This window comes from Wolffia australiana, chromosome 1 (genome assembly GCF_029677425.1).
Source record: "Wolffia australiana isolate 7733 chromosome 1, ASM2967742v1".
NCBI lineage: Eukaryota > Viridiplantae > Streptophyta > Magnoliopsida > Alismatales > Araceae > Wolffia > Wolffia australiana.
The window spans coordinates 15,120,708-15,136,975 of NC_135835.1; the positions used below are offsets into that span (position 1 = coordinate 15,120,708).

General features: G+C 39.6%; 1 protein-coding gene across 1 annotated transcript; it reads left to right on the forward strand.

Annotated features, from left to right (window-relative positions):
* Nucleotides 1–4,840: 4,840 nt before the first annotated feature.
* Nucleotides 4,841–5,350, forward strand: LOC144703149 (putative calcium-binding protein CML45). The gene has a single exon (XM_078575287.1). It carries the CDS (start codon nucleotides 4,841–4,843, stop codon nucleotides 5,348–5,350), a length of 510 nt encoding a protein of 169 aa, XP_078431413.1.
* The last annotated feature ends 10,918 nt before the right edge of the window (nucleotides 5,351–16,268 follow it).

The window sequence follows — 16,268 nt, forward strand, 5'->3', positions numbered from 1 at the left end:
GATTCTAAAAAATACGAAAAATACATAAAAAATCAATAAGTACATTTAGTAATTGAAAATAAAAGTTCTATAACTTATAAGAGTAAATCCATCATGAAATTAGTGTCAGAAAAAATGAAATAAAAACAACAAAAAATTAGGAAATTTCATACATCCACAGTAAATGCTAGTTTAATCAATTTAAAACATGATAATATGCAAACATAGTTATTTTATGCAGATAGTTATGTATTACTCATGCTATTTATGCAGTAATTTTCATATTATCAATGTGCCACCTCAGCTAAATGATCTTCCACCGAACCTCAAGCCCTTGATGAGCTGGGTGATCAAATTGGGGATAACCAGGGTATCCACTCATTACTTGGGAACACAATACCACAATTCCAGTTCAAAGAGACTATTAAGATCCCAAAACATGTCTGCCTTTGTGGCAGGCCACTTTTTCTGCTTCAGACAGATCCAAAAGATCCAATTGTAGAGTTGTGAAGCTTGTATTTTCGGTGTTTTAACACGGAAAAATTTCTGGATGGCTCACTCGTATGGTCAACAACCCAATTCATTGTCATTTCCCATTTTATCTTTTAGACACGGCCTGAAGCTCATTTACAATATATAAGTTGATACCTCATGCAGTTGAACTACCTTAATGTGTTTAATCCTATCTCTTTTCATGGATAAGTATCAGAACCATGTGCCAGCAAGCATCTCCCTCTGTTTTTGATGCATCCCTCCCCAGTTCCAAAAATCCCATATAATTCTCCGAGACCTAATGCTTTTTTGGAATGATGCTCTTCCATCGGGCCAGTTCCAGACGACTCTTTACTCTTTTGTCTCTTCCTTTCTCAGTTATAAAAAAAATTTCTATAATTTCCTTATTATACTTTTATATTCATCATGGAACTAGTTTCAGGTGAGGACCTCACTTATTGAATAGATCCCCTCATCTATTAACTTTAAGTTCTCTTAAGCCTAATTTTTTTTAACATTTCAAAACCGAAAGAAAGATGATAATATTTTACAATATGTGTGGATGAATTCGATAATAAATCATTTACACCCAGTTCGTGGGATAGTGGTCGTTTTCTTAGGTTGAGCAAAAAATTGGCGTTCATCCCATGAAAAATTTGTATTTGATGTTTGTGTAGAATACAAGAGGAATTTCCGCAAAGGACTTATAAAGTCAATGCCTGACCACACTGTGTTTCAATTATAAATGAAGGCCAATTCTCTTATCTCTCCGCCTGTCTATAACAGATAAAATATTATCTTGTGTACAACGTTAAATTTGAAGTTAATATTCGTATTTTATTGTTGAAACTAAATAGTAGAAATATGACTCTGTTAGTTTATTTTTCTTTCTTTTTTCATGTAATAATTCTTATTGATTTATGATATTTATTCCATTAATTTTTTGACTCGTCAGAAAAAAATTAAGGTCCGCCATTTGTAGTTATGTTTCAGTAGAACGAAATTGATAGAGAGACAAAGACATCAATGAAGAATCGGATATAAGTTTGTTTCCAGCATCATGTTAGATGAAACTTATTTCGATCGGGAATGAATGTTGCTCTGTGACCAATGCAAAATGTTCTCACTTCCAGCAAACAGAAACGTTAGTTTTTTTAGACAAATTAAAATAAATCCTGGGTCATATGTTGTAAACATGCCTAGGGTTTGACGGTCCTGGTCCAGTCCGTACTTTTAGCAAGGATCTATACCTTACCTAAGAATTGGTCCGGTTCCGGTCCGGTCTCGTCCGGTCCCTGTTCAGCCATGTTGACTAGTCAAAGTTGAAGAACAAAAACTCAAGATAAAAAAAATAGTATGGACCTTATCAAAGGGAAAAGTTATTGCAAAGTCACTTATAAAGCCCATTTTGAAAAATGAAAATAAGAATACAATGGTGGGACAATCGAAGAAGAATTAAAGAAGAAAGGAAGATGAAAAGGAAGAAGGTAAAGAAACAAAATGAGAAATAAGAGAATAAGGAGAAAGAGGAAGAAGGAAAATAGTGGGAGAAAGGTAACAAAGAAGAAAAAGTAAAAGAAGACTATAAAAGGAGGAGAAGAAGAAGAAGAAGAAGAAGAAGAAGAATAAAATAAGTAGAAAAGAAATGGACAGAATAAGAAAGAAGAATAAAATAAGAAAAGAATAATAAAAAAGAGGAGAAAAAGATAATAAAATAAGAACGGATGATGAAAAGAAGAATAAAATAAAAAGAGGAGAAGACAAAGAAATGGAGAAAACTTGACATTGCAGCATGTAGGGTGATAGAGATAGAAAAAGAAGCGGGTAAACCTATAATGAAGCAAACTTGACAGAGTTGGAGAAGAGAAAGAAAAAAGGATTAATGAAACATTCTCGAGACTGAGAGCAAGAAAGAGGGGGACTTGACAGAGTTGGAGGAGAGAAAGAAAATAGGATTAATGAAACATTCTCGAGACTGAGAGCAAGAAAGAGGGGCTCGGAGAGTTGGAGAGAGAGAGAGAGAGAGAGAGAGAGAGAGAGAGAGAGAAAGAGAGAGAGAGAGAACTTGAGAGAGAGAGAGAACTTGAGAGAGAGAGCGAGCGAGCGTGCGAGAGAGAGAGAGAGAGCGAGCGCGAGGGAGAGAGAGAGAGAGCGAGCGTGCGCGAGGGAGAGAGAAAGGGAGAGAGAGAGAGCGAGCGTGCGCGAGGGAGAGAGAAAGGGAGAGAGAGAAGAGAGCGTGCCAGAGAGAGAACGGAAGAGAGAGCGTGAAAGAGAGAGAGAGAAGCGTGCGCGAGGGAGAGAGAATGGGAGAGAGAAGAGAGCGTGCAAGAGAGAGAGAACGGAAGAGAGAGCGTGTGAGAGAGAGAGAGAGCGTGCGCGAGGGAGAGAGAATGGGAGAGAGAAGAGAGCGTGCAAAAGAGAGAGAACGGAAGAGAGAGCGTGAGAGGGAGAGAGAGCGAGCGTGCGCGAGGGAGAGAGAACAGGAGGGAGAGAAGAGAGCGTGCAAGAGAGAGAGAACGGAAGAGAGAGCGTGAGAGAGAGAGAGAGCGAGCGTGCGCGAGGGAGAGAGAATGGGAGAGAGAAGAGAGCGTGCAAGAGAGAGAGAACGGAAGAGAGAGCGTGAGAGAGAGAGCGTGCGCGAGAGAGAGAATGGGAGAGAAGAGAGCGTGCAAGAGAGAGAACGGAAGAGAGAGTGTGTGAGAGAGAGACGGCGAGCGAGAGAGAGAGGGAGAGGGAGAGAGAGAAGAGTGCGCTAGAGAGAGAGCGGAAGAGAGAGCGAGCGAGAGAGAGAGAGAGCGTGCGCGAGGGAGAGAGAACGGGAGAGAGAAGAGAGCGTGCAAGAGAGAGAACGGAAGAGAGAGAGCGTGAGAGAGAGAGAGAACGGAGGAGAGAGAGCGTGAGAGAAAGAGAGAGAACGGGGGAGAGAGAGCGTGAGAGAGAGAGAGAACGGGGGAGAGAGAGCGTGAGAGAGAGAGAGAGAGAACGGAGGAGAGAGAGCGTGAGAGAGAAAGAGAGAGAACGGGGGAGAGAGAGCGTGAGAGAGAGAGAGAACGGGGGAGAGAGAGCGTGAGAGAGAGAGAGAGAGAACGGAGGAGAGAGAGCGTGAGAGAGAGAGAGAGAGAACGGGGGAGAGAGAGCGTGAGAGAGAGAGAGAGAACGGGGGAGAGACAGAGACAGGGAGAGACAGAGAGGAAAAGAAAACGAGAGGGAGAGAGCGGGGGAGAGGGCGAGAGGGAGGTGTTAAGAAATGTGGGGAGAGGGAAAGCGAACAAGTGGAAGAATGAGACAGAGAGCATGAGAGACAGAGAGAGAGGGAGAGAACTAGCGGGAGCGAGGGTGAGACGGAGAGGAGAGAGAGCGAGGGAGACAGAGGAGATGAGAGACAGAGAGAACGAGAAAGAGAGAGAAGGCGAAAAGAGAGAGAACGAGAAAGAGAGAGGGGATGAGAGACAGAGAGAACGAGAAAGAGAGAGGGGATGAGAGACAGAGAGGACGAGAAAGAGAGGGGGGGAAAAGAGAGAGAACGAGAAAGAGAGTGGGGATGAGAGACAGAGAACGAGAAAGAGAGAGGGGATGAGAGACAGAGAGGGCGAGAAAGAGTTTGGGGGAGAGAACGACCGCGGGAGACCAAGAGAACGAGAAAGAGAAGGGGGAGAGGGAGCACGAGAGAACGAGAGCACGAGAGAGGGATGCGAGACAGAGAACTAGTGGGAGCGAGGGTGAGACGGAGAGGAGAGAGAACGAGGGAGAGAGAAGGAGCAGGAGAGGGGGAGAGAGGTCGAGAGAGAGAGAACGAGTGGAGAGAGGGAGAGACGATGAGAGGGAGAAAATGGGAAGGGTGAGCGAGGGCGAGGGGCGGCGGCGGCGGGCGGCGAGGGGCGGCGGCGGCGGGCGGCGACGGGCGCCCGCGGTGGCCGCCCGCGACGGGCAGCGGCGGCAACGGCCAGCGAAGTCCAGAAGCTGACGTGGAGTCCACCTGGCGTGGATGCCATCGTGGAGTCTACCTGGCTACCAGGTGGACTCCACGTCAGCTTCTGGACCATCGTTGGCAAAAGAGAAGACGCCAAATGGCGTCTTCTGATTGGCGCGTGTTATATTTTGAACAAAACTAAAAGTTTGTGCTACTTTTTGAACGAAAAACGGAGTTCGTGACGTTTCGTAGTAAGCGCCCTTTCCAGAAAGACGTAGGCGGGAGGAAGTTATCGAGGCCGGCAATCAATTACGTCGAAACTTCTCACACCCTTCCGTGAAGCAACCGCCAAAAACGACTTCTTATTCAACACATGACTCGTCCTTCCCTTTCATCTTAAGTTTCCTCCCGTCTCCATCACATCTCTCTCTCTCTCCTCAGCGATCTTCTGGAGAAGAGATGATGATGATGATCTGGGGCTTCTTCCACCTCCTTGTCCGTCTCCACCGCTGCACCAAGCCGATTACCGCCTCTTACGATACGGTCTCCCCGGAAGAAGAAATAAAAGACTGCCCATCATGCCAGAAAACTTCAAGCGGTGATTTTCCTACGGTAGAAGATGCGAAGACGGTCATTGGAAAGCTTGGCCTCGAAATATCGAGCGATGAGGAAGAAGGAGACGAGGAAGACGGTGACTGTACAAAATGTAGGCTAATTGGAGGAGCTTCTCGTCTTTTAGAAGAGAAGGTTGCGAGCGTGGAGGAGCTCCAGCGAGCATTTTCAGTCTTCGACAAGAACGGAGATGGGTTCATCGTCGCTGAGGAGTTGAGTTTCGTGCTTCTTGCTTTAGGGTTTTCCGAGGGCTGGAAGATCGATGACTGCGCGTTGATGATTAACGCTTATGATTACGATGGCGATGGAAGGATTTGTTTCTCCGAGTTCATGGACATGCTCCAGTGTGCCGCTTAGGCTTTTTAAATGGTCATTTTCTTCATTCGGTCACAGTAGAAAACCATTCGCACATGTCTTTTTCTATCTCCCTCTCTCTCTCTCTCTCTCTCTCTCTCTCTCTCAGATACAAGATTCATCACTTTCGAAAAGATCCGAGATCATGCATAGAGAAGAGGACCAAGGAAAGGGAAGAGAAGGAAGAAACATGCATAGAGAAGATCGGATGAGTTGGAATGTATTCCACAAATAAGATCAATACAGGAAGGTTTGTATTTATATTAAAATATATAAAGTCGTTTTAACGGCCTCTCTCTTTTAATCACAACCGTTATAGACCTACACTTCTATATTTGATCCATGGGCCATATTTAATCCTACCTACGTCTATGTTCAATCCTATCTATCTTTAAACTTATTTTTAATCCTAGCCGCTAGTGTCTAATGAGGAGGGTACCTGTTCAATTATTACTAGTTTCTCACATAATTTAATCCCCGAGGCAGATAGCGTGGCTGACGTGACTGCTAAATTAACAAACCTCTCACGTAAAGCGTCAGAGATGGTGACAGCGACGACATTGAGCATAAAAATGAAACTTTGGAAGGGATTTTGTTAGAAGATCAGCAAGTGGCCTTTTGGTGTTTACAAAGTTGGGCTGGACCTTCTTGGCTGTGACTTGTTTACGAGCAAAATGAAAATTTATTTTATATGTTTTATTGTGGCATGAAGAAAGCTGCTACATAGGAAGTTCTGATGTTGTTACATCAGAATCTGAGTGGTCATTTGTTTGGAAATTCGAAGTTCACTGCAAAGAGAGTGAGCCAATATGACTTCAGAGGCTGTGTTTGCTAGCGCCTTATTCTTCTTAGGTACTGGATACCACGGCGGGATGCTTATTTGAACTTCATGAGATAAAATTCTTATTAGATATGCTCCTATTGACCGGTGATCAAGATGATCACCGGTCCAATCATCATAACTGAAATCGGGTAGTGAGAAGTCAGATTTTTTTATGAGTAAGAGACCATGAACAACACTTCCATTTATATAGCATAGGAAATGTTTCAGTGCTTTCGAGTCGGTGTCATTGGGGCTGTGCATTATTATTTGACATGCCTTGTTGACTGCAAAGGTTATGCCTGGTCAAGTGGATGTGACATAATGGAGAGATCCCACTATGTTCATGTACTTGGTTTAAGCAATCACATAAGTGCTATTGGATGCACGTTGAGCTACTGGTCATGGAGTGGTTAAAGGTTTTCTATGTTGCATTTGCATTTTTTTTAACAAGGAATCTACATATTTTCAATCAGAGAGAAAATCACCATTTTCTTGGGTATTTTTCTCAATATGTAAGAGATAATGAGCTGGGACAATGTCCCAAATAACGTGTGTATGCTGGAGATGATCAATATCAAATAAATTGGAGAAACAATTAATATATCAACGGCATAGATTAATAAGAAAACTGGGTTAGCCGATTGTGGTTTAAAGAGAATGAGGTGTCTGCTTTGGACCCTATGAACCCAAGTTGTAGGAGATATTCATTAATTTTTGAAAAACCAGGCCCTGGGGACATTTAAGGCTTCCTTGTTAACACATTTTCATCCCTACAATGTGATATTTAAGACTTCAGGGGCCTAGACATCATTTTAGATTTTTTCCTAACCTTATATTTTCATTTTGAATGTCCTGCATCCAATTTTTGTCTTTGGATGCAGCAGTGAAGGATGTTGGTTCAATAATGTCTGATTTTGCTGCTGTGATACACTGTGGCATAGGATGTCTGACAGGGGCATAAAATAAATGTTTTAGTTTTTGTCCTTTCTGAGAGTCATTGGCTGTTTCTCTATGACATTTTCCTAGGTCTACACCTCTTAGAGATAAACATCTGTCAGATGTTTAATTATTTATTCGAAGCCTCATTTAGAAGACCAATCTAAAGTGAAAGAGATAACTTCAATTCATGAATAGTTGTCTTCGATGAGAAGAGATGATTGAGTCTGTCCTTTATCAAGACAAGATAAATTATCTGTACCGCATGGTAAGTCATCAGATAATAATTGGTCATTTAGAGAGTCTTCTTCTCGATGCAAGGAAAACTAGAAAATAAGGGTACTAGTCTCCTTGAGTCTGGTCTTGTTTGAATGCTACACTTGTAGGAGAAATATTTTATACATCATCATTCTCAGTATGATTTTAAATTTTAGGATGGCTGTCGACTAGTTCAGAGGTTTCATTGAATTTTGAAGAATACGAGAAAGTGAAATATGATCATTAAAATAACATGATTTGAAACAACAAATTTCAAAGATAGACATCTGTATTTAAGGTGCATCAAGCTGTACCCCGAGAAGACTCAGCATTCTGATATTTCATCTAACTTCAAAGAGGAATAACATAAAAAACCAAAGGTCTTAAGAAAATTGTAATCCACTTGTAATTTAAGAAGTACTTCATATACAGATTTTCCAAGATCAGCTGTGATAAATCCATTTATAAGAAAAGCAACAGGGATACAACATCATCCCAAATATGGCATGCTAGTTAGATGTAGTAAAGTTATAGCCGTTTCCACTAAATGTCCATGTTTCCTCCCAGAAAGTTCTAATATATGTGGACAGAGACTAGTGTGTGGCTCCCCTTGTTTGAAAAAACTAATGAAGAGACTGATACTCTCCACCCAATCTGATTAAAAGTATTTGATTATTTTGGAAATTTGATTTCACACACATTTTTGAAAATAGTAAATAGTGATAGAAGATCACTTTTCTTCTTGAGGATAAAACCAAGAAAACTTGCTATAATCATCAGATAGCATAATACATGAAACTGAATGAGAAATATCAGGTGATGGCCCCATAAATGAGAGTATAATTTCTAGTGGTTCTTAAAGAAAACTTGAACAAAATAAAATGGTTGTTTATGAGACTTTGAAATAATACAGGATTCACAACATGTTTTATTAATATGAATGGTAGGTAGTGAAAATTATTTTATTTAAGTCTAAACAATTTTGAAATATGGATCCCCAAGATGTGTACGCACATTTCAAAAGAATCTTCCTCTCCAATAAACATTCTGGGTTTTGTGTTTGAGGCTCGAGGTAGTAAAGCCCTGTCTGAATTGATCCTTATACAAGGCTTTTGTTGGTTTTCTTGCCCTTAAAAAGGAAATGAAATGATTAAGTAAAAAAAACATTATTATCAACTAATAGCTGATAAACCAGAATTTGGGTTTAAATAAGTTGTTTTAAGGATCTGCTTAATGTAACAATATTTAAAATCTTTCCTTAAAACAGGGTAAGGGTGGAATCCACAAGAACAAGGTAATGAGAGATTAGATTTTAATTCAAATATATTTTAAAATAAGTTTTTGGTAATTTCATATTTTTTCATATTTTTAACTATTTTCTATAGAGAAAATCAACTAAATGATGGAAAACTAGTAAAAACTATTTTAAATAAATGAGAAAAATATTTATGATGTTTCTAATAATTTATTATGATTTTAAAGAATTTTTGGGTTTTTTTAAGGGCAAGAAATAAACTTTACGGACAAATAAAACCTTAGGTCGCACTTCCTGTGGTGAAATTGGAGCAAAAATGAGTAGTAGACGAAAAATGCTGTAGCTTTTGCTACCAGAGGAATTTTTTAGTATATTTTGATTCATTGGAAATTTCAAAGTCTAGGCTATCCTATGGAATATGTATGTAGACAAAATGGTGAGAAAATTAAAATCAAACATTCAGGAGATCTTAGTAACCCTGTTATCACTTCCCCCAAGGACCAAGTGGTGCTCTTTCTCTAAGAATCATGATGACCTTTGAACTTTCTCACACACACTCTTGTAGAACAAGAATGAATCAAAGAAATCTGATGCTTTAGGCGATAAATAAAAAATGGATGTATCAATGTAGTTGTCATTGCTTTCACTTCTATCAAATAAAATTAATAAATTTCAAATATTATTCAAATATGTATAGCTATGAGTAAAGTTATCTCCTCAAGTATTGGTTCTTGGAGCTAGAATTAATTAATGAGTTAGGGAGTAGAGAGAAGGGATTCTAGAATTGTAATACTCATAACCTATTTTATTAATATGGTTATTTGAATTCCAAATAGGACAATTTGGAAGAAATCTCAGAATAAGATTAGGTGTAGTATTAAAAGACATTTAGGGAAGTCTTAATTATTAAGGAACAATGAAATATGGCACAATCGAGGGAATGAACAAATACCACTAGATGTTTGTAGAAATGTTTAACAGAATTTAAAGGTGATTTAATAAACAAAATTCACTTTAGTGATTTTACTTGAAAATGAAAATTTGGGTGATGATGGTATATGTATAGTAGAGATTTTAGGTAATTTTTATAGAATTTCTAGACGTCAATTTATGTAGAACATCCAGAGTGAACATTTGAAAATGACTATGGATATGGTGTGTTCAACGAAATGTCTGAATGAAAGAAACCAGTTATATGATGTTTCTATAAGATGCAAAAATGATTTTTAGGCGTATTTTATATCTAAGAAATCAGTAAAATGAGATATGTTATTTTTTATAGTATTGGGTATTTTTAGAGATTTTTTATCGGTTGAGAGATATTTAAAAAATTGATTGAATTTGTTTTGAGAAACGATGCTGACCAAGTGTTTGTTGAATGCACAAAAGAAAACTTCATTGAAACTAGATGTTCATGTCCTAACTATATGAAAATACTATCTAGATTTGTTTAGAAATTTATCAAGAATGGATAGACATGGAGTTACCAAGACTCTTCGACTTTTATTGGAGTGATAAATCCAAATATAGGTTTAGATGTCGTTGTTACTATTTGGATTTAAGCAATAAAATTTATATTCCCTTAACTACTCTATATGAAAAAAAATATAGCAGGAGTGAGGAGTTGATCCACAGGGAGCAGGAATTATCGAAGTAGAAATTTCAGTTGATTTACCATTTTTTTAGGAATTTCAGATAGATTCTACTATTTACTCTTTGATGTTCTAAGCAAAAAATAACTATAGCTGAGAAGAACTAACATAAATAGTTATAATATATCTAGAATGTGGAAAATAATCTTCAGTGGTTTCTATGGATTAAATGATAGAAGTTCTAAATTAGAGAAACGGTTAAAACAAGTACATGTACCTCTACTGGAGCACCGAAAGTGTCCAGGGGCGCAGCGGCGGCAGATTGGGGCAGGCTCGTAGTTGTCAAGCGCGGGCAAGTGGAGGTCTGTGGTGGGCACTGGGTTGCTTCAGGACTTGGCCAAAATTTGGCTAAATCCGGAGCCAAAGGTGAAGGCCGCTCCCGTCGGGCGCTCAGGCAGTAGCGGTTGTTGAGCCGCAAAGGATGCTTCACTCAAGCCACCATAACTCAAGCTGTAGAGCTCCGATTGGGGCGACCTTGGTGGCGTTGGAAAGAGTAGAGACAGAAATTTCCAATGATTGATAATAGTCTTAATCAGATAAGATTTGATTAAAGAAAAGGCATCTGTAAAAAGGGGTATTTTTCACTTTCTTGGGATCACACCTAACCAGGGATTATTGATCTCCAAGGGTGGCTCCCTCACTTTCTGGCTATCTCTGTTCCTCTAAGGGGTTCTTCCTCACTCAACTCTGGGTCAGGATCTTCACGAAAACCTCCAACAAAACTTTCATAAAAATCAAGACAATCTTACAAGAGAAGAAGAAAGATATAAGTAGAGGAAGTTAGGTTGATCTTGGCCATTGGATCCTCAAATGGAATGGATGGCCAAATTTACTTTTGCAGCCTTGAATCCAGGTGATCAAGGCCTCCTTCAATCATATTTCACCTCCCAAAATAAAAATGTAAGGGACGTCCATCCATTTAATTATTTTGGGCTTCTCTTATTTTCTCCTCTTTCCTTCTATTTTTAGAGAGGTCATTAAAGTGGGCTTCTTATAGCTCTTCCGTTCGTGGTAGAATTATCATCTAGGTAAGTTCATTCGTCTTCCTTCTTGATTTCTCTCCTCTTCTTCCACTCTCTCACCGATCTCTCTTTAGGTCAGGGGCCTGTCACACCCGTTGCCAGAGATAACCAGGAGAAAAGGTACGGAACAAGAGGATTTCCTCCATTTTAATCTCAAATTTCAGATTCAATTTCTTTGAAAAAGATCTTCTCCGGGCAGGAAAATTTGGGTTTACAAGACTGGGAATACTCCTATTATATTCCTCGTTGATATGGGACTATTCCCAGCACTTTATGGCAGTGAATGGGTAGAGATGCTTCTCCTCATCGTCGGAATTTGGTCATTGGCGACAAAGCCAAAGGCGAGGAATAGAAGAGGTCAATCTTACCCCTTGACTGTTGGATCTGTGTCTTGGGGTTTCAACCGCTACAATTAAATCGTAGTCATGGACACCCTTAAGATTTGGTGGTCCTCTCCTCATCAACATAGATACGTCCGTGCAGATCGCCACTTGTTCTTGCTTCATTGGTCCATGTCGATGCTTGTCGCTGATCTGCTGCCTGTAAGGTAAAGAAAAAAAAATAGAAATATCTTGACCATTTGATCTTATTACAGAAGATCAATGGTCAAAATTTTTACGTCACTTTAAGAAAAGCCCATGCCGACATAGGCTTTGGCCTGGGCCGTCTAAAGCCTGTAATTTGTTTTTTTCTAAATTTTTGCATGTGACAGACCACGAGCCCGGTAAAGACTTGTCATTGCTGTGGCTCAGCCTTTAACTTTCTCTGAAAATTCCAATCATTGCAATACCATATCAGAAGTTTTAAAATCTAACATTGGTTTATAAATGGCAAAACAATATAACTTTCAAATTAAAAGGAAGAGAGAAAGAGACTTACCTTGTTTATGCCCATGTGCGGGCGCACGCACGGGCCATGATCTTTGCGTACCTGAGGTGCTGTCGTGTGAAGATATGGTCGTGGTTGTGCTTGCAAATGTGGTCCTTTGGGGCTCTTAGCGCTCAGGCTGCAGCTGCGGCCATAGCCCCCTGGCAGCTCCTTCGGGCCCATTTTTTAATACTATTATCATTAGTCTTTTATTCCATCAACAATGTACTTATTATGTCATATTCATTCTAAATTCATTAGAAATAGGAAAATTATATAATTTAAAATTTCATGCATAAAATAGAATTTATTCATCAGATATTATGAGATAAGTATTTTAGTTCCATCATTTAGACATCATATACTCTTCAAAATGTTTAAATTCCATGCATCAAATTGAGTATGCCACTATGCCTCCAACAATAATTTGGGAGCAGAAATCCAAGATGGGATACAAAGAGAGGGAAGAAGAGAACAAATAGAAGTGCTCTCTCCCAGCCATTGGATTTAATTCCAAGGGTTTGGAGGGCTAGGTTTTCCTTATTTCCAACCTGGACCCACGTTCTCTGCTTCCCAGATTTGAAAACAGGCCTTTCAAATTCATATTGTGGGTTATTTCCAGAATTCTTGCCTTTAGCTGACCCAGTCCTTATGGAGGTTTGAATGGGCTTCTAGAGTGGGCTTCTTGTGTTTTGGGTATCTTCTTATTATCTATCAGATGACTTAAGTTTCTACTTTCCTACTATTTGTATCTCAAATTCACCATTGTATTTACAAAGTCATGTTTTTTAATAAAACTCCAAGAAGATGTGAGAAATCCACTTGACTATAAGAAGTCAAGTGGGGTTAGTCTCAAAAGTCAATAAAATATATAAAAATAGAGCTTAGGAAAATAAATCATAAATCTCTCATTTTATCCTTGAATGGTGAATAATGCTATTGAAAATCCAAAAATATGTGGAAAAAAATAAGTATAAAACATACTTTTATTGATCTAATTTGATGGTCTCAGTAGGTAATGAATTGAAAACAAAATTTTAGTGATATCTCGCACATGTAGTATATCTTTGAAATATGCATTCCTATCAAATGAAAAAAAATTCGAAGTGACAATAGACAAAAATTTTGAACATGTTCCATTACCTAGATTCAGGTGGTTGTTTATTTGATAGTTGACGAGAAGGTTGACCAACCCTTGTGCAGTTGTCACACGGTGAGTTGCATCACTATCTAGATGCAAGGCCTCATGGTGTGACAAGCTTGCTGAGTTCATTACATATGCTTGGGGCTGTATATGTGATGATATTATAGTTCTCTACCCAAATAACATCCATATATGATTATCCTTGGCATATCTGTCATTACATTCTCTGGATCTAAATTGGGAGAAAATCTGACATTGAGGCTAGAAGCTTCTATTGAACCTGCCTGTTCATTGTCCTTGATTTAATTGATAAGATTGATTTGAATGTCCATCCACTGGGGCATGAATATTCATCAATTGATGACCATCCATTGATTTGAAAATTTTTAGCAAGAGGAAAACTATTCAGACTTTTACTATGTTGGAAGGACAGGTATGTGTATTGTGCTTTCAAATTAATCACTATATCTTGAAACTTCATATGATTGATGTTATCATGGATGCTAACATAAATTTTGGACTACTTTAATCTAAAACTTATGATGAGCATAAAAGGAATTTCAGCTTCCCCAGTTTTCTAGGAAGCCATATCTAGAGACTAAAAAAGAGATCAGAAGTGTACTTTGTATTCATCAATAGATGAATTTCCTTTACTGATGTCATGAAACTGTCAATAAAACTCCATAATTGTCTGATTTATTGTAGATGAGGTATTTTCAAGTTTTTATCATGCTTCTATTTAGGAATTTGCTGTATTAATGCATGGAAAAAATAAGTCAGAAATAGTAGAATTTAGCAAACCAAGAACTTGCCGATCAGTCATCCACTAAATCTTGTAATTTGGATTTTCAATAATATTCACGTTTGGATCAGTTATGTGAAATCAGAGGAGACACTTATTCAAAAAATCAAAAATAAATCATACCCATTCAACTGTGAAATTGGTAGTTGTCACTGTTCATCTTCTTAGATAGTTGTGACCTATCCATTGGTTTCCTTTGAAACTTGATTTGTTGATATTCCCATTGTTTATGTTCTTCTTGTGGATGCTTTCATAGATTGGGGCCAAAGGTGGCTATGATACCATGAAAATGTAGAAGATCTTTAATAGAGAAAAGGAAAAACTATAGGCAAGAGAGGAGAAGAAAGAAACACATAAGAGCAGTTCAGCTACTATGTATTCCAGAAATTATATCAGCACAGATGGATTTGTATTTATACTAAAATATATGTAGCCATTATAATATACTTTCTCTCTTTTAATGACAACCATCATTATCCAACCTTTCTATATTTGATACAAGGCCTATATTTGATCTTAACTATGTTAGATCATTGCCATATATCTAGCATTCTCTCACATCACTAGATGGTCAGCAGAGGATATGAAAAATATTTTGCCTAGTTCATGGGCATTTTGGTTGAAGTGAAGCCCTAGTGGCTGAGCCTCCTAGGAGGAATACCCTCTTTGGAGCTAGGGTTGACCCTAGGATCCTTGCCATGTGCTTCTATTAGCAAAGACCTAAATAATATGTGAAGTAACACTAAGTGCCAGGATCAACAGCTCGTGTCACACCACAGGGAGCATGCGATAATGTGTGATGCGTTCGATAGAAAATTCAATGAGAAGTACAATCGGTACTGACCTGGATGAACCAAATATGCCCTATTTGGCCAAACCGACCGTTTCCAACCTAGTCAAACTAACCATTCTGAACCCACTTGAACCAGTCAGGACCAATCGGGTCATGTTGGACTACAGGAGGGGGCCCCGTCCTGGTTGAACTGAGCATCTCAATCGAGCTTGATCTGATCAAATCGACTGACTTCGACCGGGCCCCCCGACTCCCATGGTTGAGTATGCCCGTCTTTGGTTGATCTAATCGAGCGGCGCTAGGTGGAAGTGACTGAGCCCAAATAGCTCGCACTAGCGTCCTGACGACGTGATCCAAAGGCGATCGGGTGGGAGGAGTTAGCTGAGACTGATACAGTTGTTCTTCCATATGATCTGGGTGGCAGACGAGTATAACTGGTCAATAGACAAATGAAAATGCTGGATAGATTGGACGCGCACGAGGGGAGACCAAGAGAGATGGACAAACAATCTGACATATACCATCAATGACATGGGCGATGAGGGTTGCTGGACTTACACAGACGGCTACTACTCCAGCACTTCTAAAGCCTACACTCCCTCCTCTCTATCATGCCAGGATCTTGTCGCAGGGATATACCGAATCTGAGGGAGTGCAACTTGTCGCATTCTCCAAAGAGGAGGTTACGAAGGTGGCAGAGCCATTCGCATACACCTTGATAGGGCGATTTGCTACCAAGCGTCTCCTTATTGGTGATATTACACAGGTTTATTTAGCCCAAGGACACTTTCATGGACAGATAGTCATAAGTACGCACAATCACTGTAGTGTCTATATTCGCTTCCAACCGGAAGCTGATTTTTAGAAAGCCTAGAGTCGCACCGCCTGGAATATTAGTGGCTCTGTCATGCATACATATTGATGGATGGGAGAGCAGATGAGCACCTCACAAGATCATTCCCCGCATTCGGTCCCAGTGTGGATAGGCTTCCTGAGCACCTCACAAGATGGGAAACCATCTTTTCATGCCCACCGCGTTGGAGTCATTGGCTAGCGCCATTGGAACATTTATATGTCTTGACAAAGAAGTACATCTGCTCAATCAGACTGGATACGCATGGGTTTGTGTAGAGATTGACCTATTAGCTCCAATTCATCGCATGATTCTTATTGGAAATGGGGACAATGACCCAACAACCTATTGTGCACGGGAATCTACCACAATTCTATACACATTGCACTCTTTTGGGGCACACCATCCACACGTGTTGCCAAAAGGTGATGCAGGCCTCCTTGGCACCCTCAACGGATTACCTTCCCGCTTTGCCCTATAGTGACTACATAATAGAGTCAAAGTTCACTTTCTAAG

Excerpts from the sequence above, each read along its gene's own strand:
- LOC144703149 (XM_078575287.1), top strand. The coding sequence starts at position 4,841 with ATGATGATGATGATCTGGGGCTTCTTCCACCTCCTTGTCCGTCTCCAC.